The sequence below is a fragment of the Panthera onca genome, chromosome C1, assembly GCF_046562875.1.
Source record: "Panthera onca isolate mPanOnc1 chromosome C1, mPanOnc1 haplotype 2, whole genome shotgun sequence".
In the NCBI taxonomy this organism is placed as follows: domain Eukaryota; kingdom Metazoa; phylum Chordata; class Mammalia; order Carnivora; family Felidae; genus Panthera; species Panthera onca.
Genome location: NC_138346.1, coordinates 166,384,152 through 166,411,410, shown reverse-complemented (window position 1 = coordinate 166,411,410; position 27,259 = coordinate 166,384,152). Strand labels below are relative to the sequence as shown.

Below are 27,259 nucleotides of genomic sequence, written 5' to 3'. Positions count from 1 at the left end.
ATAGAATAGAAACCCCAGAACTAGACCCACAAACGTATGGCCAACTCATCTTTGACAAAGCAGGAAAGAACATCCAATGGAAAAAAGACAGTCTCTTTAACAAATGGTGCTGGGAGAACCGGACAGCAACATGCAGAAAGTTGAAACTAGACCACTTTCTCACACCATTCACAAAAATAAACTCAAAATGGATAAAGGACCTGAATGTGAGACAGGAAACCATCAAAACCTTAGAGGAGAAAGCAGGAAAAGACCTCTCTGACCTCAGCCGTAGCAATCTCTTACTCGGCACATCCCCAAAGGCAAGGGAATTAAACGCAAAAGTGAATTACTGGGACCTTATGAAGATAAAAAGCTTCTGCACAGCAAAGGAAACAACCAACAAAACTAAAAGGCAACCAACGGAATGGGAAAAGATGTTTGCAAATGACATATCGGACAAAGGGCTAGTATCCAAAATCTATAAAGAGCTCACCAAACTCCACACCCGAAAAACAAATAACCCAGTGAAGAAATGGGCAGAAAACATGAACAGACACTTCTCTAAAGAAGACATCCGGATGGCCAACAGGCACATGAAAAGATGTTCAACGTCGCTCCTTATCAGGGAAATACAAATCAAAACCACACTCAGATATCACCTCACGCCAGTCAGAGTGGCCAAAATGAACAAATCAGGAGACTATAGATGCTGGAGAGGATGTGGAGAAACGGGAACCCTCTTGCACTGTTGGTGGGAATGCAAATTGGTGCAGCCGCTCTGGAAAGCAGTGTGGAGGTTCCTCAGAAAATTAAAAATAGACCTACCCTATGACCCAGCAATAGCACTGCTAGGAATTTACCCAAGGGATACAGGAGTACTGATGCATAGGGGCACTTGTACCCCAATGTTTACAGCAGCACTCTCAACAATAGCCAAATTATGGAAAGAGCCTAAATGTCCATCAACTGATGAATGGATAAAGAAATTGTGGTTTATATACACAATGGAATACTACGTGGCAATGAGAAAGAATGAAATATGGCCTTTTGTAGCAACGTGGATGGAACTGGAGAGTGTGATGCTAAGTGAAATAAGCCATACAGAGAAAGACAGATACCATATGGTTTCACTCTTATGTGGATCCTGAGAAACTTGACAGAAACCCATGGGGGAGGGGAAGGAAAAAAAAAAAAAGAGGTTAGAGTGGGAGAGAGCCAAAGCATAAGAGACTCTTAAAAACTGAGAACAAACTGAGGGTTGATGGGGGGTGGGAGGGAGGGCAGGGTGGGTGATGGGTATTGAGGAGGGCACCTTTTGGGATGAGCACTGGGTGTTGTATGGAAACCAATTTGACAGTAAATTTCATATATTAAAAAATAAAAAATAATAATAATAAAATAAAAAGATAAAAAAAAAAAAACAACTCCACTTTATGTCAAATAAAATCCCTTGCCTAATGTCTGAGAAAACAAACAACTAGTACTTGACAGTCACCCTTATATACTAAAGACAGAATTGTTAAAATGTTCAATAACTTACAGGATTTGTTCTATTCCAGGCAAGGCTGCTCACATTAAGGCCTTTGGTTAAGTCACAGGAAAAGGACCAAAGTCGTTCTAAATTGGCTGGTATTGTTGATTGTCCTGTACTTATTTCTATTTCTTCTTCCTCTTCCTTCTGACCCTCTTCCTCTGTCTTTTCAAGTTTTTCACCTTCTTGAAAGTCTTCAGGTTTTTCAGGTTCTGGTTCTAAAATTAAATCAAAGGAAGAGATTATTGTCCTCCATTCCTACAAGAGCCTTCCAAAGGTCCCAAACAGCATCTCTCCCTCTGAGACACTTAAAGCACCACTGAATCTGCTGGATGATATGGCCCAAGTGACAGGGCATTCTGAATGACTACCTGGGCCTCTTGTAGAATCTTCTTTTCTTCTGGGCTTACTCAAAGCTAGCCTTTTTTCAGATCACTTAGTGAATAAGCCAAAGTAGCACATCCAAATGAGGAATATGTTGTCGCCAAAGAACAAAGAGGTCTACTAGGCATGGTACCTTTTTTGGTTATAAGAGGGGCCAGAAGAAACAACTTATCCTTAACCTTTGGAAATTTCACTGAGGTGGAAAGCCCCTGAAATTTTATCAGAGGTGCCTGGGAGGCTCAGTCGGTCAAGCGTCCGACTTCGGCTCAGGCCATGATCTTTCGGTCCATGAGTTTGAGCCCCGCATCAGGCTCTGTGTTGACAGCTCAGTCTGGAGCCTGCTTCAGATTCTGTATCTCACTCCCTCTTTGCCCCTCTCCTGCTCATGCTCTCTCTCTCTCTCAAAAATAAATAAACTTTAAAAAATTAAAAAAAAATTTTTATCAGATTTATTTCTCACCCTCTGGGATGCAAATGTCTTACTAATAAGTCTACTTCTTATTCACCAGGTCTAATCAGCATAATGTCATCAATGCAATGGACCAGTGTGATGTCTTGTTGAAGGAAAAATTCCCTGAAGACTAAATTAGGACATAAAACTAAAGAGCTGATATACCCCTATAGGACAGTGAGGGTGTATTGCTGGCCTGGCAGGCTGAAAGCAAATGGTTTCCAGTGGGTTTTATCAACAGGTACTGAAGAAAAAAGAAAGCATTTTCTGTGTCAATAGTCACATACCAGGTACCAGGTGGTGTGTTAATTTGCGCTGCCAAGGAAACATCTGGAACAGCAACTGCAATTGGAGTCACCACCTGGTTGAGTTTACAATAATCAACCATTATTTCCCAAGATCCTGCATTTTCTATGCAAGCCAAACAGATGAGCTGAATGGGGGAGGTGATGGGAGTCAATACTTCTGCATCTTTCAAGCCCTCGATGGTAACATTAATCTCTACAATCCCTCCAGAAACATAGTATTGCTTTGGTTCACTATTTTCATAGGTAGCGGAAGCTCTAGTGGCTTCTACTTATCGATTTCCTACCAGAATAGCCTCCATTACATAGGTCAAGGATCAAGTGTAGGGCTTCTGCCAGTTGCTAAATATTTCTATTCCAAAGTATGCATTCTGGAACAGCGGAAATAACTACAAGATGAGTTAAGTTACTCACTGGACCCACTGTGAGATGGACCTGAGCTAAAATTCCATTGGTCACCTGACTCCTATAAGTTCTTTCTGGCTAACAAACCATAGTGATGTTTTGGGACTCATGAAGTTAGTATCTGTCCAGAGCTAGTGTCCAGTAATCCCTGAAATTTATGATTATTTCCTGTTCCCCACTACACAGTCACTCTTGGAAAAGGCTGTAGGTCCCTCTGGGGAAGGCTGAGAGAAATTTTAACAGTATACATTTTTGGTAGTGTAGTGAAATATTTTCTCAAAGAGACGCAGCCTCCCCTTTATCCAAGGAGTTCTGGGTCTGCAAATTGACTCAAGCCTAGAAATTGCTTAAAGGGCTATGACTTTTCTTTTGTAAAGAAAAGACTCTTCTGTTTATACAGATTAAGTAAGAATTTAGGAGGAGACTACATTTTATGGGCTGATTTATCTCCCCAAAATTCATATATTGGAAGGCCTAATCCCCAGTACCTTAGAATGTAATGGGTTTGTAGACAAAGGCTTTAAAGAGGTGATTAAGTTAAAACAAGGCCACTATTCTGGGTCCTAATCAAATATGACTGCTATCCTTATAATAAGAGGCCATTTAGATACACCGAGAGACACAGGGAAGGCACAAGCACAGATAAAAAAACCTAGTGATGAGACCGCAAGAAGGTAGTCATCTGCAAGCCTAAAAGAGAGGCCTCAGAGGAAACCCCAACTGTACTGACACCTTCAGCTCAGACTTCCAGTCTCCAGAACTATGGGGAAGTAAATTTCTGTTGTTCAAGCCACCCAGTTTGTGGTATTTTGTTATGGCAGTCCTAGCAAACCAATACAGCAACTACCTATTTCTCTTCTAAGGATATGATGATCAGCTAGCCAATGCCACGGATCTCTGTGAGTCAGACTGTTCTGATTACTGCTCTTTACCCTACAGTAACCATGCCCACCGTTTCATTGGTGATTAACTGCTGCCACTTATCCCCTGCCACTCAGAATCTAATTGTTTAAGGATCTCAGTTGACTAGCAGTAGTTCCCACTACAATTTCTGACCTACAGAGAAAAGTGAGCAAAGAATTCTTCAAGGACATTGGGGCACCCAGCCAATTTATTTTTCACAATTGTGCTAAAAGGTGTATTATCTGGACACTTCTATAGTGGATAAGCAGGTCATCATGATAAATCCACCCTAACATTCCAATGTCCCAAAGCCTTTGGATACCTTTCTCTATAGTGTACCAAAGCAGTTCTAACATTTCAACTTTATTTAGTGAAAACCACATTTTGTCATTCTGGGGCCAGGACTGAAGCCCCTGCCTCTGCCCCAGGCCAACATATGTACAAAACTGTAAATGCATTTTCTTTTCCTTATGAATTCTTTTAATAACATTTTCTTTTCTCTAGCTTATTTTATTGTAAGAATATAGTACATAATACATATAATATAAAAATGTGTGTTAATTGACTTTATGCTGTAAGTAAGGCTTCTGGTCAATAGTAGTTTATTTGTAGTTAATTTGGGGGGAATCAAAAGTTGTACTTGGAGTTTCGACTGTGCCAGGGTCATCACCCCTAAGCCCTGCCTTGTTCAAGGGTCAACCGTACTTACCATATGAACCCACTTATATGATATACCAAAACAGTCAATCTCTGGTGAGAAAAGTCAGGTTAATACCTGTTTATGGGGGGTAAGGTTTAACTGAAAAATAGCACAAGGGAAATCTTAGGGTTTGTAATTTATTCTACAAAATGGGAAGATACTGAAGGTTTTTTAAGAGTTAAATGCCATGTTCAAACTTGTGTATGGGATACCTCAGCACACCAGGATAGTAAAGTGGAAAGAGAAATGGAATGAGATCAGGTCTTGGTTGAATGCCTAGCTTTGTCATAGACTCCAAACTTAGAAAGTTTCTGTACTCTTCATCTTCTTCATTCAAAAATTGAAGGGTTGAATTCATCTCTAAAACCTTTCAAAATATTCTGTGAACATATGAGATGGGATTTGTAGCAATAAGAACAGGAAGAATGCCCCTGTAATAAAATTAGGGATAGGTAATAAGCACCAGAACCTGGAAAGTGTCAATGGCAATGGAAAGGGGGTTAAATATGAGAAAATAATTCAGTACAAGGGCAAGGAAGAGAAAAGAGCCATGGAAGCTTTTGTAGATTTTAATCTAAGGGGTGACCTCTTTTTTGTGCGCTCTGTAGTTTGAATTCTACTGTTATTTGGATGTTTAACGCTAAAAGGTATATAAATATGTCTTTTGATAAGTGATGATCCAGTCTGGAGGTTACATTTAAAAATGATAACGTCATTCAATTCTTTTGATTATTTGAGCTTGTCTAAATGTGATTTTTCAAAATACCTTTTAAAATAGGAAGCTGACGATAAGCTGCAAGTTTTGGTTGAAATATATTTTCCATTAGAACTCGTTCCATAAAAAATAAATCCTGATGAAACTTGTCAGATTTCAATATTGTCTCTGAGTGGTCTACTTCATCATCATGGACTTTAGTCAAAATTACATTTTCTATATCCATTAAAGAACTAGCTTCACTATCTGTAAAATACAAACATGATGCAAAGATAAAATAATTTACGCAGTATTAGATGATTCCTGCAAAGGATTTTAAAATGACATTTTGTCATTACTGTTTGTTTTCCTCCAATATTCAACAACTTCAATAAACATTTATTGAATATCTTTTATCTACCAAGCACATGAAAAATATACACATATTATTTCATTTTGGAATTCTTAACCATTCAAAAATGCACTGTTTATCAGAAGATAAGCAATGATAACCTCATAGGTAATTTATATCTCTATACCTTGTTCTTCAAATTTAAACAAGATTATTAGCCTTCAGATGAAGGTCTGACTGGATTACTGTTTTATAGAAATACCATACGATTGTGTTAATTTTTTGTTGATGCTACAACAAACTACCCAAAACTTAGTAGGTTAAAATCACACAAATTTATTATTTTAAGAGTTCAGTCAGTTAGAGGTCTGACCCAGGTCTCACTGGGATACAACCAAAAAGTTAAGAGGGTTATGTTTCTTTCTGGAGGCTCTAGAGAGACTTATCTTTTTCAGCTTCTACAAGCCACCCAAAACCCTTCCTCCATCTTGAAAGACAACATCACTGCATCTCTCTGATCTTCTTCTGTCATTACATCTCTCCATGACCACAGCGCAGAAAGGTCTCTACTTTTAAGTAGCCATATGATTAACTACTCTCTCATTCTACTAACAGAAACCACAACAAAGACTCTTGGCCACATTTCCCCTTCATTCTTTCTGCCTCCTGACCAACTCTGGTACTTCTCTGTGTAGCTCACAGTGTAGAATGTTCCTTCCTCTTGAGATTTGTGAATATAACAAGCTATCATTTTAATGGCAATAGTGTTCTGATCTGTTGGCCTTGCCATGCCTAAAAAATAATAAATTTCGGGGCACCTGGATGGCTCAGTCGGTTAAGCGGCTGACTTCAGCTCAGGTCACGATCTCGCGGTCCGTGGGCTCGAGCCCCGCGTCAGGCTCTGGGCTGATGGCTCAGAGCCTGGAGCCTGCTTCCGATTCTGTGTCTCCCTCTCTCTCTGACCCTCCCCCGTTCATGCTCTGTCTCTCTCTGTCTCAAAAATAAATAAACGTTAAAAAAATTTTTTTAAATAATAATAATAAAGTTTACATTTAAAAAAAAATATTGTCTGTTGGGATGCCTGGGTGGCCCAGTTGGTTAAGCATCCAGCTCTTGATTTCAGCTCAGGTCATGACCTCATGGTTCATGGGTTTGAGCCCCATGTTGGGCCTTGCATTATCAGTGTAGATTCTCAATCTCTGTTCTTCTCTTTCAGCCCCTCCCCTGCTCATGCTCTCTCTCTAAAACAAATAAACATTAAAAATTTTTTTAAAATATTGTCTACAAGCCCAATTTAAATGTAAAGACACAGATAGATTAAAAAGATAGAATTAAAAAGATATGTTAACACTATCAAAAGAAGACAGAGTAGCTATATTTAATTTCAGACAAAGTAGACTGTAGAACAAGGAAAATTATCAGCAATAAAGTGAAGCATTGCACAATAATAAAGAAATCAATTCTCCAAGAAGACACAGCAAGCCTAATCATTTATGCAGCAAAAAATCAAGACTACAAATCTATAAGGCAAAAACTAATAAAATTGCAAGGAGAATTAGACACATCCACTATTATAATTGGAAACTTTTAACACTTTTTAAACAGAATACACACTATTCTCAAGTTCACTTGGAATGCTCACCAAGATAGAACACATTCTGGGGCGCAAAGCACACCTAAACAAATTTAAAAGAATAGAAATAATAAAAAATGTGCTCTCAGACCACAGTGGAATTAAACTAGAATTTAATAACAGAAGGATAGCTGGATAATCCCAAAATATTTGGAAATTTAAAAAACATATATAAATAAAAAATAGGTCAAAGAAGAAGTTCCAAATAAAGTTTTAAAATTTTTAAATATTTGAACTAAATTAAAATAAAACTAAAACTTATCAAAACTTGTGAAATGCAGCAAAAAGAATGCTTGAGGGAAATTTATAGCATTGAATGCATATACTAAAAAGAAGAAAATCTAAAAATTAGTAATCTAAGCTTCCATCTCAGGGCACTAGAGTAAGGAGAGCAACATAAGCCTAAAGTAAGCAGGAAACAAATATATATATATAATATATAATATATAATATATATTAAATATGTAATAAATATATATTAATATATATATTAAAGCATAAATCAATAAAATTGAAAACAGGAAATCATCAGAAACAATCAATGAAATTAAAAGTTGTTTCTTTGAAAATATCGATAAAATTCATAATCATCAGCCAGGCTAAACAAGACAAAAAATAAAACATCTAAATTGTCAGTATGAGCAACAGCAAAGGTGTCATCACTACCGACCCCATAGCCCAAAAGAATAATAAATACTGTGAATAACTCTTATGTCCACAGATTTGATAACTTAGACGAAACGGAGCAATTCCTTGAAAGACATAAACTGCCAAAACTCACACAAAGAGAAATAGGTAATCTGAATAGGCCTCTATCTGTAAAGAAATTGAATAGATAATTAATAATTTTTCTAAATAGAAAGCATCAGGCCCAGATGGTTTTACTGGTGAATTATATTAAACATTTAAGGATGTTTATACAATCAGAAAATAAGTAGAGAGAACACTTCCCAATTCACTTTGTTAGACTGACATTACTCTAATATGAATACCAGATGAAAACATTACAAGAAAAGGAGAATTACAGAAAAATATTGTTTATGAAAGCAACACAAAGATCCTCCAACAAAATATTAGCAAATCAAATCTAATAGTGTACAAGAAGACTTATACGACAAAGTGGGGTTTGTTCCAGGTATGCAAAGCTAGTGCAACACTTAAAAACCAATCAATATAATTCACCAGATCCACAAGCTAAAGAAGAAAAATCACACTTGATTCAGAAAAATCTTTTGACAAAATTCAACAGTCATTTATGATTAAAAAAAAAAAAAAAAAACCCAGGAGAATAAGAACAGATACGAATTTCCTCAACTTGATTTTTAAAAAACCTATGAAAAACCTATAACGAACATCATATTTAATGGTGAAAACCCCAAAATTTCCCCACTAAGGTAAGAAACAAGGCTAGGATATTCCTTATCATCACCTTTATCCAACATCATACTAGAAGTCCTAGTCCTACAATAAGTCAGGGAAGAGAAGTAAAAATTATACAAATTTGAAAGGAAAAAAACACTTTGTAGATGACACGAGTGTTTGTGTAGAAAATCCCCATAAATTGTGAAAAAATATAAAATTCTCCAATTATAATAAAAATTAGAGCAAGGTTGCAGTAAACACCATTAATATACAAAAATCAATGGCTTACCTATAAACCAGTGATGAACAACTGAGAACTGAAATAGGGGCACCTGGGTGGCTCAGTCAGTTAAGTGTCCGACTCTTGGTTTCAGCTCAGGTCATGATCTCACAGTTCATGAATTCAAGCCCCACATCAGCCTCTGTGCTGACAGTGTGGAGTCTGCCTGGGATTCTCTCTCTCCCCCTCTCTCTCTGCCCCTCTTACATGCTCTCTCTCTCTCTCAATCAATCAATCAATAAACTTACAAAAAAGAAAATTGAAATAAAAACCATAATACTATTTATATTGGCACTAAAAAGTTAAATGCTTAAGTTATAAATCTAACAAAATACATACAAGATCTACATGAGGAAATTACAAAACTCTGATGAAAGAAATCAAAGATCCAAACAAATTTTCAAGGATAGGAAGTCTCCATATTGTTAAAATGCCAATGTTTTATAATTTGATATATAGCTTCAGTGCAATCCCAGTCAAAAAATCCCACCAAGTTATTTTATTGACATTGACAAACTGATTCTCAAGTTTTTATGGAGAGGCAAAAGAACAAGAATAGCTAACACGATGCTGAAGAAGAAGAAGACTGACATTACCCAATTTTAAGAATTACTATAGAACTACAGTTAATCAAGACAATGGGATATTGGTGAAAGAATAGATAAATTGATCAGTGTAACAGAATAGAGCTCAGAAACAGACCCACACAAATACATTCAACAGATATTTGACAAAGGAGCAAGAAAACTCAAGGGAGTCTTCAACAAATGAACAATTGGTTATCCATATGTTTAAAAAATGCAAACACAGAATTTATGCCTTTCACAAAAACTAACTGAAATGAACCTCAATATAAAATACAAAACTAGGGGCGCCTGGGTGGCTCAGTCGGTTGGGCGTCCAACTTCAGCTCAGGTCATGATCTCGCAGTCCGTGAGTTGGAGCCCCGTGTCGGGCTCTGTGCTGACCGCTCAGAGCCTGGAGCCTGTTTCGGATTCTGTGTCTCCCTCTCTCTGACCCTCCCCCATTCATGCTCTGTCTCTCTCTGTCTCAAAAATAAATAAATGTTAAAAAAATAAATAAAATAAAATAAAATACAAAACTATACATTTTTCTGAGACAACATAGAAAACCCAGGTGACCTTGGGTTTGGTGATAAATCTTTGGATACAATACCAAAAGCACAATTTGAAAAAGAAAAAAAAATGTTAAATTGAACTTTATTAAATTAAAGGATTAAATATGAAGGACCAAGAAAATGAAGAGACAAGCCTCAAAATGGGAGAAAATTTTGCAAAATACTTACCTGATAAAGAACTTAATTTATCATAATTCATAAAATACAACAATAAGAAACAGTCCCATTTAAAAAATAACATAAAATTCAATTAGACCCTTCACCAAAGAAGATATAAATCTGCCAATAAATATATGAAAAACTGTTCAACATCACATGTCATTAGGGAATTGCAAATTAAAGCAATAATGAGATGGGGCGCCTAGGTGGCTCAGTCAGTTAAGTCTCTGACTCTTGATTTTCACTCACGTCATGATCCCACCATTAGTGAGACTGAGCCCCATGTTAGGCTCTGCACTATTAGTACAGTGCCTGCTTGGGATTCTCTCTCTCCCTCTCTCTCTGTCTCTCCTCTACTGGTATGCTCTCTCTCTCTTTCTCTCTCTCAAAATAAATAAATAAACATTAAAAGAAACAATAATGAGATACCACTACACATCTATTAGAACAGCTAAAAAGTTTTAAAAATAAATAGTATCAGGGGCACCTGGGTGGCTCAGTCGGTGAAGTGTCCAACTTTGGCTCAGGTCATGATCTTATGGTTCATGGGTTTGAGCCCCACATCGGGCTCTGTGCTGATAGCTCAGAGCCTGGAGCCTGCTTCCGATTCTGTGTCTCCCTCTCTCTGCCCCTCCCCTGTTCATTCTCTCTCTCTCTCTCTCTCAAAAATAAATAAACATTTAAAAAAATTTTTTTTAAAGTAAACAGTATCAAATACTGATAGAATGAGGAGCAACAGAAGCATTCACTTGCGTTGCTGGTGGTAATACAAAATGGTACAACCGCTTTGGAAAACAGTTTCATAGTTTCTTAAGAGTCTTAAGCATACCCTTACTATACGACCCAGCAACCGTACTCCTAGGTATTTACCCAAATGAGGTGAAAAGTTATGTCCACACAAAAACCTACACAGGAATTTTCATAGCAGCTTTGTTCACAGTCACCAAAAACTAGAAGCAACAAAGAAATCCTTCAATAAATAAATAAACACATTGTGGTACATCCATATAATTTAATATTTTCTAGTGAAAAATAAATGAGCTGTCAAGTCATGAGTCAGCACACAGGAGCCTTAAATGTATATTGTTTAGTGAAAGAAGCTAGTGTGAAAAAGCTACATATTGTATGATTGCAACTGTATGACATTTTGGAAAAGACAAAACTATAGACAAAATAAAAAGATCAGTGATGGTCAGAGGAATGATGGTCAGAGGAATGGAGAAGGAATGATGACTAGGTGGAGCACAGGGGACATTTAGGTCAATGAAACTATTCTATATGAAACTGTAATGACCGATACATACTGCATTTGACAAAACTCACAGAACTGTACAACACAAGGAGTGAACCTTGATGTAAATTATGGATTTCAGTTAATAATAATGTATTAATATTGATTCATCAATTGTAACAAACATACCACACTATTGCCAGATGTTAGGAATAGGGGAAACTGCACCAAGGGCTGGGGGAGGGATGAAGGAAGAAATTAGAAGGATCTCTCAGTACTCTCTACTCAATTTTTCTCTAACTCTAAACCTGTGCTTCAAATGTCTATTACGTTTTCAAAATCTAAAGCTCTCTTAAAAAAAAAAAAATGGGGCGCCTTGGTGGATCGGTCAGTTAAGCGTCTGACTTCAGCTCAGGTCATGATCTGGCAGTCCATGAGTTCGAGCCCCACATCAGGGTTCTGTGCTGACAGCTCAGAGCCTGGAACCTGCTTCAGATTCTGTGTCTCCCTCTCTCTCTGCCCCTCTTCTGCTCATGCTCTGTCTCTCTCTCTCTCTCAAAAATAAATAAACGTTAAAAAAAATTTTTTTTAAAGAGCTCATAAGAGAAAATAATTTCTCCTTGTGAACTGAGCTAGGGTCTTACACATTCAAAAATGAAAATCATGGCCCTTTTTCCCTCAAACGTAATGGCTAACATACAACCTGTACATTCAAAGTTTAAATAGAATAGAAACACTTCTTAAACCAAATATGGGCCATATTTAACTTTTTTTCTATGTATTTGCATTATAAAATCTCAGAGGCAAAAGGGACGTTAGAGGTGATCTAATAATGCTACGAGTTTTTATCTGACTCTCCTTTACACACTCAATAAATCCGATCATTTACCTCTGCTGCCTACCTTTTTCTATTTTTTATTTTTTCCCTTTTCCTACTTATGGTCTCCCCTATCCCCTTAATTGGCCATAATGCTAAACTAGAGTATACTTTTATTTTGTATTATAGCTCTTGAATATGGTTCTATTATTCCTTTTTGCTTTTTAAAACACACCCATATACACAAGAAATAAAAGACCCACAAATTGAGACATTTTTCTTTTAGGACCTTCCACTTACACTTTTTTTGTGTGTAAATGGCCTTAATAGAGGTGGAGTACGTATATCCAATTTTGAAGTCCCAATGTAATTTTTCAGCCTAAGATTGATGTTTTTCTTAGCAATTTTTCGTAGGAAAAATTTTAGCTTCTAAAAGCAAAACTACTATATGGACATTAACATTTAAGCAACAAACAACGTTTCTTTAGTGCTAACTAATAATTCTTTCTTCCCCTTCATTGTTCTCTGGGAAAATAAACTGGTCTTCATTGTAAACAACTTTCAGTAAAACATGGCTATAGTCTACATGACTATATAATTTAAATATAATTTTAAAAACCAAAAGAATATTGGTGACATATTTAACATATGTCATAACATATATGAAAGAGAGCTTAAGAACGAGTAAGCAACAGAGAAAGACAGACTCTTTGAAGCTCTTGACAGGTATCCAAGAAAAATTAAATTTTTCAGTTCAGAGTCCAAGATGATGTGAAAGACTAACAATGCTATTTCTGAATAAAAGTTGTATTTTTCACGTTTCACCAGAAATGAAGTATTGTGACTGCCAAGAAAGAATTTACTTACAATGACGTGTGAAAACGTCACTTTTTAAAAACTGAGATAGTGCTTGCTGAGGCAGCACGTACAGTAATGTTAGAATGATACAGAGAAGACTAGCATCTTGTGCAAAGATGACACACACATTCGTGACACATCCCATTAAAAAAAAAAAAACTGACATAAATGAAACCTTACCTTTTTCTGTAGTACTCCCTGGCACTCTTTGCTCTCGATCTTTAGAAGGTACATTTGCTTTACCACATGAATCAAGGATAGATTGTTTTGCTGGTAAAGATGAAAGCTCCATAGCAATGTAAGAATCATGCAAATCCCAAGTAGTGGACATTATACCTAAGTAAAGAGATAGGTAAAAATTAGTTTCAACCAAGTTCTAATAGTTTAGGTTATACACAACTAGTTATAGAAAAATCTCTCCGTGTTTTAATGATAACTCCAAGTTATCCTCACCATCCTTTTTGATACCCTCTCCTTTCTCCCTTCCATCCCAAGCTGATGCAGCAGAATCCCATCAGTCTGTCGCTATAGGTCTTGCTTAATATGGACCTGGACAACCGTGTTATAATAAGCATTTAGCATTCTTTCACTTCTGGTTAATATGTTTATATTCTGTAGAACTTTTAATTTATAATAATATAATCCCATTTTTAGCACATAACATCTCCTATATACTTAACGTGAAAAGATTACACTTGTTGGGAAAATGTAGATTCTGTTCTCAAGAAATTTGTAAAGTAGTAGGGTTATTATCTTCTCTTTCAAAAATTTGTGTTTACATTATATTTGTTCATTTGAGCAAATATAACAAGTCTCCAAGCAAAAATTGGCAATATTATTTATCTCCAAATAAAAAAAAGAATTCCAACCCCTTTCATTATTGATATAACAAAGAAAGGCTCATGTAGCAATTATTTTATCAGTGACCATATTCCTAAGGCTAAACTTGCTAAATTTTTAAAGTCCAGTGATTTGCTAAAGAATTATTTTCCCTAAAAATCAAAACAAGATCTGGATACAATAAATGCAACCACCTCATTGTTAAAACTTTTATTTTCATGATACAAAATGAAGGAGCTCTGGTATTTCAAAATGTTTTCAATTAGCAAGAATATTAACTCACATTTCATAGTAACATTTCTATTTTATTAAACCTAGTTATATTTGGGGCGCCTGGGTGGCTCAGTCGGTTAAGCGGCCGACTTCCGCTCAGGTCGTGATCTCACAGTCCCTGAGTTCGGGCCCCGCATCGGTCTCTGTGCTGCCAGCTCAGAGCCTGGAGCCTGTTTCAGATTCTGTGTCTCCCTCTCTCTGACCCTCCCCCGTTCATGCTCTGTCTCTCTCTGTCTCAAAAATAAATAAACGTTAAAAAAAAAATTAAAAAAAAAAACCTAGTTATATTTAAGAAAGTTATACACAGAATACCTAGCTTATTTCGCTAATTGAAAAGGGTACAATTTCCATGTTCATAAAGTAAAATACCATAGGAGGTAATTGTGTCTTTCTATGTTGAAGTACTTAAACTTTTTTCTTCCTTTAACTGAAAGTTTAGTAATTTGAGTAAATAGGAATATACTGTTATGTGATCACTAATAATTGCTACATAAATAAAGGTACATGTTATAAATTACATGAGCAATATAAAATGTTAGGGTGATTTAAAGTTTTTTCTTATTTGAGAATAACAAATAACATGGGTAATTTTAGTTTGGGTACCATCATGACATTTGTACATTTGAATAAATTAACCTAAGAAATAAAAAAATCTCAAACCACATGCCATAATAACATGTACAAAATAAAACAATAAATAATGAATGTTTTTTTGTTTTTTGTTTGTTTAAGTTTTTATTTAAACTCAAGATAGTTAACATACAGTGTAATATTAGCTTCAGGTATACAATTTAGTAATTCAACACTTCCCTGCAACACCTTGTGCTCATCACAAAAGGTGCATTCTTTAATCCCCATCCTTAATCACCTACTTAACCCATCCCCCTACCCAACTCCCCTCTGATAACAATCAGTTTGCTCTCTACAGTTAAGAGTCTGTTTCTTGAAGAAAAAGAAAAAAAGCATGATTGTGACTTCCCAATTTTATACTGTTTTTTATACTAAAGAAAGTTTTAACTAATATCAGAAAAAAAGCATTCTCAACTATATCTGTGTTTTGAGCGTTTCTGAGTCCAGAATATGTCGAAACAGTTTTTACCCATTTTAAAATATTGTTTCTCTCTATTAGTTTAACTCAGACTATAAAAGAATAGCAATTAGCCATATAACATTTGCAGAAAAATAATTTTATATTTTAGCTGAGTAAAAAGATATGCTTACTGTGAAAAAAGAAAAGAAAAATATGACTTATATTTCCATCACCCAAAGATAATAACCGCTAACATTTTGGTCTATGTCCTTCCAGAGTCACATATGAACAAATATGTGTATTTTTTATAATAGAAATGAGCTCTTACCAAGCTTTTTAAAAAAATTTTTTTAGAGAGAGAATGCATGTGCAAGTGGGTGGAGAGGGGCAGAGGGAAAGAAAGAATCTTAAGCAGGCTCCATATTCAGTGCAGAGCCTGACCTGAGTCTCAATCCCACGACTCCAGGATCATGACCTGAGCCAAAATGAAGAATGGGATATTCAACCGACTGAGCCACCCAAGAGCCCCTACACATGTTTTTATAAAAGACATTATTGTAGTATAATATCCATAGAAAACAAGCTGGTTTTATGAAATCTGCAAAGATTTATTGAATTATACACTTATTGAATTATCTATTTATTCGAAATGCCACTTTTATAATAAACTACTATATGTCTACTGTCAGGTGGAAACTTTTCCTTCACTCTCTGTGAATCTTTACAGACGGAACTTCAGCTAAATTAACACCTTGACCTCACTATAACCCTCATTCGCTCACTGCGGAGAAAAGTGACTAATCCTATAGGACAGTTTAGAAGGCATTGTGCTTAGCCACTTCCAGATTCTTTTGTTAGGTCTGTTCAATGGCAGAAAGCATGCTTCCTGGTCAGGTCTCACCCCTAAAAAAGAAGGTCTGTGCTGGTCTAGCTGTGCTAATTACTACTGGTAAGATCTATTCTGAAAGGAAGAAATGCCAATTCCACTTAGCTGCAGATTTAAGACTACATTTTTTCAATTAACTTTATCAGTAATAAAGCTAATATTTGACTTCCATCTCTCTGACTCCTGCATCTCTTTCAATTTCATCCCAAATCAGGCAAGGAAGACATATTATTTTCTTACTGATCCATAAGACTTTAATATTTAATTGGTCTGCACTGAAATTTTTGAATATGGACTATCTCTCATTATTTTTAATTAAACTTTTCTATGAAATACTATCATTCATAGAAGAGTGTATAACACTTATATGTGTAAAGAATTACTACCATCTACTCACCAGCCAGGATAAGAAATAGAATATCTCCAGGTGATTAGAAGCCTCCTAGACACTCTTCTATCATAGCCCACCTCCTTCTAGCTACCTCAAACAGAAGCACATCCACTTTTCCTAACTTTTGGAATGGTCATACTCTTGCTTTGCTTTAAAAGGTTTCTCTCCTGTGGTAGATGCTGTTAGTGTCCTGCCCGTATCTGTTATGCATTACCTCTTACTGGCCAATCTGCAACTGCCAGCACCTATATTGTTTTGCTTGGGGCCATCTTTGGCCACTAGGGCCACTTTGATGTGCACAAATCAGGCCAGAAGTACCAAGGAACTAACAAGCCCATCAGCCTTCAAACAATGATTTAGAAAGTTGGAGCATGATAAGATAACCTGGCTCCCAGATTCTCTAGCAGTATTGAACTCGTTACCCAAAGAGGTAATTTGTTAGATCACATAACCTTTGTTGGCTGCCTACCCTTTCTTGTTTCACTTACTCCCCTACCAGTGTTTCTTAGGATTACCTCCAAAATAAACTATGTGCACTCAGATTCTTTCTGCAGAGGTTTCTTCTTGGAAAACCTCAGGTAAGGCTCTCTGATATATGTATACCTACACAATATATACTCTAGTTTTAAAAACTGAATAGCAAACACTATCACAGATGAATAAAAAGAGAGAGAACAAAATCACTACTATTAGAGGAGGACTACTAAAGGAGGATTCTCAGGAGAAGATCATCAGAACAGTCTGGGTCACATTCTGACTTCAGCTTCCCTGAGAGTTTACAAGAGCCACTTATGAAGAAATCACATGGTGAGATCATGAATGTGTCCTTGGAAACACAGAACTTAATCTTCAGAGGGCACCTGACAAGCTGGGCATCGAATATCCAATGAAAGTATGGTTAGGTAAGTGGGATGTTCTATATTTTCTGTTCATCATGTCTTCTCTGCAGCAGTCAGGGTAAAACAGAACATGTCTGTGCAGGGAAGGATTTCTAGGAATGTGTCCATTTCATTTAGCTATTTAATTTATTGGCATACAAATGTTCACTTTTTTTAATAATCTATTTTATTTCTGTAATGTCCTCACTTCCACTTTTCATTTTAGTAATTTGAATCTTCTCTTATTTTTCTTTAGTCAATCTAACTAAAGTTTTGTCAGTTTTGTTGATCTTTTCAAAGTACCAACTTTTAGTTTCATTAGTTTTTCTCTATGTCCACTCTAATCTTTAGTATTTCCTTCCTTATGCTGGCTTTTGGTTTAGTTTTATCTTATCTCATTCTTAATGTGTAAAGTTAGATTATTGATTTGAGATTATTATTTTTTTTTATATTGAAGTATAGTTGACACATAATGTTACATTAGTTTCAGGTGGGGATCTTCTTTTTTAAATGTATCTGCAGCTGTAAATTTCTCTCTAAGCACTACTTTCACTATATAAGTTTTGTTATGTTTTATTTTCATTTTCATTCATCTCATCTCAAAATATTTTCTAATTTCCCTTGTGCTTTCATCTCTGATGCACAGGTTGCTTAAAAGTGTGTTGTTTGGGGTGCCTGGATGGCTCAGTTGGTTAAGTGTCCCACTTCAGTTCAGGTCACGATCTTGTGATTTGTGAGTTTGAGCCCCGCGTCCGGCTCTGTGCTGAGAGCTTAGGGCTTGGGGCCTGCTTCAGATTCTGTGTCTTCCTCTCTCTCTGCCCCTCCCCTCTCCCCCGCCCCTTTCTCTCTCAAAAATAAACATTAAAAAAATCATTTAAAAGTGTGTTAATTTCTAAATATTTTTAAATTTCCCAGTTTTCCTTTTGTTATAGGGTTTTAATGTCATTAAGTGTGGTCAGAAAAGATATTGATTTAAAAATTTTTATTACCTCTTGTTTATTACCTAACATAATGGTGTATCTTGGAGAGTTTTCCATGTGAACTTGAGAAAAAAAATGTGTTTTCTGATGTTTGGGGATGGTGTATATGTCTGTTATGCCTAGTTTATATTATTATTCAAGTCCTCTATTTTCTTTCTCATTGATAATCTCTCTGGTTGTTCTGCCCATTATTGAAAGTGGGGTACTAAAGTCCCAACTCTTATTGTAGAACTTCCTATTTTCTCCCTTCAATCCTATCAATTTTTGCTTCATATAGTTGGAGGCTCTCTTGTTGAGTACATATGGGTTTATAATTGTTATATCTTGTTTATGGATTGAATTTTTTATCAGTATATAATGCTGTTTGGCTCCTGTAATAATTTTATGTAAAGTCTACTATGTCTGATATTAGTAAAGCCCTGTCAACTTTTTTTGGTTGCTATTTACATCCTTTCACCTTACATATTTTTGTCTGTGGCTCTAAAGTGAGTCTCTTGTTAGACAGCATATACTTGGATCATGTTTAGTTTTTGTTTTTTAACCCATCCTACCAATATCTGCCTTTTAATTGGAGAATTTAATCTACTTATTTAAAATAATTACTATTCAGGAAGGATTTCTTCCATTTTTGTCTTCTTTATGTCTTATGTGTTTGTTCCTCAATTCTTTCATTACTGCCTTCTTTTGTGTTTACTTGATTTTTTAATGGTGTTCTGCTTTGATTCCTATCTAATTTTCTTTTTTGTAATTTTTGAGTTATTTTCTTGGTGGTTGCCTTGCAGATTACAATTAATTTCTTAAAATTTTAACCATCTATTTTGAATTAATACTACCTTACTTCAATAGTATACAAGAACTCCTATACAGTTCCATCACACCCACTTTGTGTTGATGTTGTCACAAATTACATCTTTATATACTGTGTGTCCATTTGTATAGTTTTATAATTATTGTTTTATGCATTTATTTTAAATTATATTGCAAAAATAGTGGAGATACAAACCAAAATTATAATGCTGACTTTTGCATTTACCTGTGTAGTTACCTTTCCAGTGCTCTTCATTTCTTCATATGACTTCAAGTTATTGTCTGGTGTCCTTTCATTTCTGCCTGAAGGAGTCCCTTTAGCATTTCTTATAAGGCAATTCTACTAATGCTAAATTGTCTTGGCTTTTGTTATCTGGGAATGTCTTATTGTCTCCTTCATGGGAAAGTATTTAATCTTAATTATTTAATTTCTCCCTCATGAGGATTATTTGAAGGATATAGAATTCTTGGTTGACAGTTTTCTCTTTCATCTCTTTAAGTATGGCATCCCACTGACTTCTGAACTCCATGGTTTCTGAGAAATTGGGTGTAATCTTATTGAGGATCCCTTGTACATGAAAAGAGTCACTTTTCTTTTGCTGTTTTCAAGATTCTCTTTCAACACTTAATTATAATGTGTCTGAGTGTGGATCTCTTTGTTTATCTTTTTGGGAGTTTGCTGAACTTCTCAGATATGCAGATTCATGACTTTTATGAAATTTGGGAAGTTTTTTGGCCATTATTTCTTCAAATATTTTTTGTTCCCCTTATCTCTTTTTTCTCCTATCATTCTGAAATTCCCTTTCTGTATATATTGGTATGCTTGGTGGAGCCCCATAGGTCCTTCAGACTGTGTTCAGTTTTCTTTATTCTTTTTTCTTTCTTCTCCTCAGACTAGATCATTTCAATTGACATGTCTTTAAGAATTGCAGATTCTTTCTTCTGCCTGCTCAAATCTGCCACGGATAACTCTAGTATTTCCATTTCAGTTATTGTACTTTTAATCTCCAGAATTTGTTTGGTTTCTTTTTATAATTCCTGTCCCTTTATTCATATTCTTTTTTTTTCCATACACCATTCTTGTTTGCTTTAGCTCTTTGCCCATAGTTTCCTTTAGCTTTATCAGAATGTTTGATACAATTGATCTAAAGTCTTTGGCTAATAAATGCAATGTCTGTACTTCCACAGGGAGAGTTTCAGTTAATTTATTCTTCAAATGGGCCATATTTTCTTATTTCTTTCTATCCTTTGTAATTTTTTTTGAGAACTGAACAGTTTGAATATAATAATGTGGTAACTCTGGAAATCAGATTCTTCTTGCTCCTTGGAGTTTGTTTTTGTAGTTTGCTGTGAGTACTCGTTGTTTGTTTGCTTAGTGATGTTTCTAAACTATTTTTATAAAGTCTGTATTCTTTGTCATGTATCATCGCAGAAGCTTTTGGTCAGCAAGTGTCATGACAGAGATCTCCTTGAATACCTGAATTCCTCCACCCTCCCCGACCAGTCCATCAGAAAAAAACAAGACAGAAAAGAAAAAGAAAAGAAACAGACAAACAAAGGATAAAAAACCTCTCTGGGTCTTGTAGAGTGGGTCAATGTTAAGGTATTCCTTTAATGCTTAACCAGGCTGTTTACATCTATGCCTTAGCCTTCACTTCCTGCCTGTACTAAGCCTGAGATCAGCCAGAGGGGAAAGCTTAGGATCTTTTCAAGTCTTTCCTGAGCTTGCATCTTGTCCTAGGCATGCACAGGACTTTCTAAATTTCCCTGTATATACAAGCCTTTTTTAATATCTTAATTTCCCAAAGATCTCCCTCCCTAGCTTTTTCTCTCAGGCTTACAGTGTGTCTCTTGTTTGACTCCATTGTATTCTTTTGCCTCTAAGAGAGATGAGTTGTTCATTTACTTTGCAATATTTGTTGGGAATGCAATATGCACAGCTGCTTTACCGCCTGTGTGTCCTGAGTTAAAAAACAAAACAAAACAAAACAAAACAAAACAAAACAAAACAAAAACAAGTGCTCTGGGTCAGTCCTTCAGATATTCCCAGGCAGGTTAAAACAAAGAAGCCAAATCCTTTGAGAGTAAGGTCTGCTCTGCTTCTCTGGAACCAGAGGCCAGGGTCTCAAACTGGGAAGGCAGGCAGTTGCCTTTAAGACCATCACCATACTGAGAAGGGGAGTAGGGCAAGAGTGAGTAAGAATGCCGCAAAACTTTCCTACTAATTATAAGTTACCCTTGGCTTGACTTAGTATTTGCTTAGAAGTTTTATTTTAATCTTTTCAAAGAACTAGCTTATAATTTTGCTGAATAACAAAAGCCATTAAAATTAATAACTTTTTTCTAATTACTTTCTGGCCCTACCTCACAGAATTTTTGGCCATGCAGGGTTATGAATTTATGAACATTGAGAGACAGTAAGTGTAGTACAGAGCACAGGTTCTAGAACCAGACTGTCTGAGGGTATTACTGAGTGCCATACTAGCTGAGTGACGTTGGTCAAGTTAGCTAACTTCTCTTTGCTTGTTTCTGCCTCCAAAAATGGAGAGTAACAATAGTACCTACCTCATTGTGTTGTCGTGAGAATTAAACCAGTTAATAAATGTGGAAGGCCTAGAATAGTGTCTGGCACATTTTAAATGCTATTAGTTATGGTTAAGCAATCAGTTTCTCTAAATGTTTCATAAACATTTGAATAGCACAAAATTCTATAATAGAGTTTCTATAAATATCAAAATTATAATTATGTTATCTAAATCATCTATATTTATATTTATTACTCATTATTTGTCAAGTTCTAAAAGCTATAGATTACAGGACCTAGCTGCTATTGTGATTTGACCAAAGTATTTCTATCTTTACTTCATATATTTCAACATTTATTTGTTAACTGACAGACTCAAAGAATGTATATTAAAATATGTACTTTATCAAGCAGAATGAAATATAAATTACCTTTGTCTTCTTTTACGATTTTGTCACACTGAACATCTTTATTCTTTGGTGCTCCATTAATAGTCTGCATCATCCTTTCAGCATATAAGTCATTGCCTAATCTATTTCTACAAAGGGTCTCATAATTCTTGTTTCTCCGCCTATAAAATATAAAGTATATTCAACTCATTAATAACAATTATTGCCATGGATATTATCTCTTTATATTATGCCTTCTCTTTAAAATTATTTTCTTTAATGTGGATTTCACCAAATGTGAAGTGAGAGTTCAAAAAACTCCTTAGGAAAAGACTGCACTTGGGGCGCCTGGGTGGCTCAGTCGGTTAGCATCCGACTTCAGCTCAGGTCACGATCTCGTGGTTCATGAGTTCGAGCCCCCCCCCCCCCCCCCCCGTCGGGCCCTGTGCTGACAGTCCAGAGCCTGGAGCCTGTTTCAGATTCTGTGTCTCCTTCTCTCTCTGCCCCTCCCCCCACGTGTGCTCTGTCCCTCTCTCTCAAAAATAAACATGACAAAGAAAAGAAAAGACTGCACTAAACTACCTCCAAAAGACTCTACTTACTATACCTCCCAGCATCCTTACTACTTTCAGTGCCCAACGACATGCTGGCACTATCTCCACACAGTTTTTATGAACTCTGCTATAAACACTGAAAGCTATAAATTTCCTTCAGAGTACTACATTTGTGCCATCCTGTAGGTATGTGCTATTTTAATAATTATTTACTTCTGAGTATTTCTTAAATTCCAATTATGATTTCTTCTTTGGTTCATAAGGAATTTAGAAAATGTGTTTAACCTCCAAATGTGTATCTGAATGTGTGTCTGTGTTTTAATTGAGATTTATGTTATTAATTTTTAACTTAATTCTATTTGTGGTCAGAGAATTGAGTTTGTATGATACTATTTCTTTGGAATTTTTGAAACCTTGTTTCATGGTCTTGTGCATGAATGATTTTTAAAAATAATTGGTGTGTGCTTGAAAAGAGTGTGTATTCTCTATTGAATGCAGAGTTTTATATGTGATCATTAAATTATGTCTTTGGTTCAAATTTTCTATATCTATGTGAATTTTATATCTGGTTGACATACAGTAATTAAGAGAAGCAAGTTTAACACACCTACTTATACTTAACAAGTTTCTAATTTTTGCTTCATATACGTTGAGGTTATTTTATTAGGAGTATTCAAGATTAAAATTATTATACCTTCCTATCATTATAAAGTGATCTTCTTTGTCCCTAGTAATGCTAGGTAATAATTGGTTTAATTATTTCTCTGTAGATGATTTTTTTTTCTTTTTTCCTTCTGTTTTTAAAATCTTCTTTTGGGGGTGCCTGGGTGGCTCAGTCAGTTAAGCATCCAACTCTAGCTCAGGTCATGATCTTACGGTTTGCAGGTTTGGAGTCCTGCATCAGGATCTTTGCCGTCAGCAGGGAACCCACTTTGGATCCTCTGTCCCCCTCTCTCTTCCTCTGCCTCTCCCCCACTTGTTCTCTCTCCATCTCAAAATAAATAAACACTGATAGAAAAATAAAAAGTAAAATCTTCGTTTAGTATTTGGTATTCTGGAGTATCAATATAATGCACCAAGTGCATTTCTTTTTTGTGGATTTCTTTTTATTTATTCGTTTCTGTAAAGTGGTGTCTTAATAGCTTGGGAACATCCTTACCCACTCTCTTTGAATAGTTCATCTCCTCCATTCTTCGTATTTTGATATTTTGGAACAAACCAGGTGCATTTTAGACCTTTATTCTATTGTCAATTTCTTTTTTTAACTTCTCTTTCATACTTTATATCACATTTTTCTTTCCAAGGTTTATTTTGTAGAATTTATCCAGACCTATGTTTCAATTTATTAAATCTGTTTGATTATGTCGTGTTTAAATTCAATGTTTTCTGTTTAACTTCAACAATTATATAAATATACTTTATTTTAAAGTTCTTTTTAGATGTTTTTGCAAATATGAGTCATCATTTCGATAGTTTCTTGATGTTAGTGAGGTGTTAACACTATCTTTTATTTAAATATTTCACATATATTTTATATTCTATATCTCATAATAGAGTCCTAATATCTCATTATCCATAGTCCTCAGGGTGTAGATCTCTGGTCTGTTATTTCTTTTAATTCTCATTCATAGTACTTTTTTATTGGTTTGGTGTATTTTTACCAAACTCAATCTGAGGGAATCTTGAGTCTAAATGGGATATGCTTTCCTCCAGAGAAAATTCATGTTTGCTTATGATATTAGCTTTGAAACCTGGGATCACTTGAGATAACTGAAATCCTTTTAAGGACTTTGCTTAATACAAAAATGTCTCTTTTAGTTCTCTTAATTTGTGCGGGTCCAAGACCTGCTGGACTCTAGATCCGTGTGTTAATTTTAACGTTTGCTTCTAGCATCTCTCCACCTCTGATTTCAGATCACGTATCTATCCATTTGTTATTTGCTCCTTTCCTTTTTCTGGTGTTAAGAGCTTTCCCTTATGTCTTAAGAATTTCAAAGTGTGTTATTCAGGATCTACTTGTACTATATTTTATAGTCCAAATAATTCTAGGATGTTTTATATTTGGGTAAGAATAATATCCTAAAAATATTTTATTGATAGATTTTTAGTACTTTGAATCATATTCAAATTATATTTGAATCTAAATAATCTGAATAACTATATTAATAATGTATATATTTTTTTTATTTTTGAAAGAGAGAGCGTGAGCACAGGAGAGGGGCAGAGGAATAAAGAGAGAGAGAATCTCAGGCAGGCTCCAGGCCCAGCACCTGGGATCAACAACACAAGCTGAAATCAAAAGTCAGACACCCAACTGACAGAACCACCCAGACACCCCAAAAATCTGTTTACAGTAGCTACATTAATTTCAGACAGAGCAGACTTCAGAGCAAGGCAAATTATCAGAGGGGCATTATAGAGGGGCATTACATAATGATAAAGGGGTCAATTCTCCCAAATTCTCCCAAAAAGGCATAACAATCCTTAATGAGGCAAAATAAATGAGGCAAAAACTAATGATCTATTTGAATTCATTAATAAGGAGCAATGGAAAATCTGCTCTAATATAGTAAATTCAGTTATTTTCCAATAACATATTTTTACTTAAGTTTTGAATATAAAAATGTCAGGCCTTTCTTTTTATTTTTTAATTTTTATTTTTATAAAATGTTTCATTTATTTATTTTGAGGGAGAGAGAGAGGGAGAGCATGACTGGGGAAAGGGCAGAGAGAGAGGGAGACAGAATCCCAAGCAGGCTCCACACTGTCAGCACAGAGCCCCATGCTGGGCTTGATCCCACGAACTATGAGATCATGACCTGAGCCAAAATCAAGAGTCAATCGCTTAACCTACTGAGCCACCCAGGCACCCCAGTCCTTTCTTTTAAACTGGAAATAACTTACATATGCATAAAAGAAAAAAAAATATCATTAAAACCTTTATTGAGACTTGGAAGCTTCCTTTATTTCTTTTATTATTTGACTTAGTAGTGTACCCACTTTTTAAAGAGTATGGTAAACCTATGGGTTCTTCCTCTAGAAAAAAGTACATACAACATAAATAGTTTTCAAAAAAAACCCCACAAACACTTTTCATATCATTTCATAAGGCACATATATAACTTTATATAGAACTTCACCAAGCACGTATGCCACCAGTATTTACCCAGGAATGCCCCAAAACAGAAACAAGGATAGGAACTTCTGACTTAGCATTTAAATTACAGAAGCAATATAGACAATTGAGCCATACATACCTTACTTTCATAGCTTCTTCAGATTCTACAGAAACCATGACTGTTGGTAGGTTAAAAAATCTTAGTGTTTCCGTCTCTGTGAGTATTATCTCTATAGTCTTTTCTAGGTCTTCTTTTGTTACAATTTTTCCAGGTGTTGCCCTCATAACTCGTAAATCTAAAATACAAGACTTAATAAAAATCATTTACTAATTGCTATTTTAATTATCATTTTACCAAAATATGATGGGTCATATGTTGCAGGTGGCTTTTATGTGATCAAAGAACAGACCATATTGTGAGATGTATTCAATCCCTTCAGAGGGATTCAATCCCTCTGAGTCTGCGGAAGATTACAATAATAATCCAATGCTCCTTGTCTATCTCTGAGAGGATGATCTTCCCTCCTGCAGCAGACACTGCTGATTGCCAAGTTTTCATTGCTAAGGCTTTCCCCCTTCCCTTGCCTCTTTCCATTAAGAAAATCAAGTGTTTAGTTTCCTAGCCTCTCTTGAAGCTAGGGTTCACCATGTGACAGAGTTCTGGCCAATGAGATAACAGTAGAAATACATAGGAAAGAAGACTTTCCTGGGGAAACTTTTACTTTCCTGATAAATAAAAGTGATATGGCTGGAGCTATTGCCTTTCTCCTTTCTGCTTTTAATGTGCATATAATATCCAGAGCTGGGGCAGATATTTTGAGACCATGAAGCAAGAAGGAAGAAGAAAAGGCTTAAGGAAAGAGAACAGCAGAGTCGCCAATCTAGAGTCTCACAGTTAAGCCACAAGATCCGATCCAAAAGCTATCTACCTTTTAAGTTCTTTTAATGCGAGAAAAATAAATGATTATTTAAGCCAATGGTAGTTGGGCATTACTTGTTGTCAGAAGTAGTCCTGTTACATATCTTAACACCAAAGAGTCTATGAAGCACTTTTCCAACCTTATGAATATTTTCATTAATCCTTCATTATCATCTTAGCGGAAGAGACACTCTTACTGCACTCCAAGGCAAGCGTTCCTCAAGTAGGTACCCACTTCACCCAGCACTTTTGATCATCCATTATTTCCTCATTTTTTTTACCTTTACTTTCATAATCCTTTACCTCATGTTTTATGTTCTGCTTGGAAGAAGCCACCCCTATTTGTTCTCCTGATAAATTACTAATCATCTTTAAAAACTCAAGTCAAAAGTCAATAATGTTCTCTGTTAATTCTTTTCTTTTTTCCCACCTCAAAGGTGTTAATCTTTCCATTCAAAGTGCTCCCATCACACTCTGCATATATC

The 27,259-nt window shown here is 35.6% G+C and overlaps 1 protein-coding gene and 1 non-coding gene across 2 annotated transcripts in view; one reads left to right on the top strand and one right to left on the bottom strand.

Moving 5' to 3' along the window:
* The window catches only part of DNAI4 (dynein axonemal intermediate chain 4), a 96,285-nt gene that overhangs the window by 35,886 nt on the left and 33,140 nt on the right, over positions 1-27,259 (bottom strand). Inside the window, 5 exon segments of the mRNA XM_060625280.2 lie at positions 1,523-1,731; positions 5,428-5,622; positions 13,366-13,521; positions 22,226-22,365; positions 25,995-26,151. Of these exon segments, the coding sequence (XP_060481263.2) occupies positions 1,523-1,731; positions 5,428-5,622; positions 13,366-13,521; positions 22,226-22,365; positions 25,995-26,151 (857 nt within the window).
* On the top strand, positions 13,234-13,336 carry LOC132674052 (U6 spliceosomal RNA). Its single transcript, XR_009608370.1, has one exon. It is a non-coding gene; the product is annotated as a U6 spliceosomal RNA (small nuclear RNA).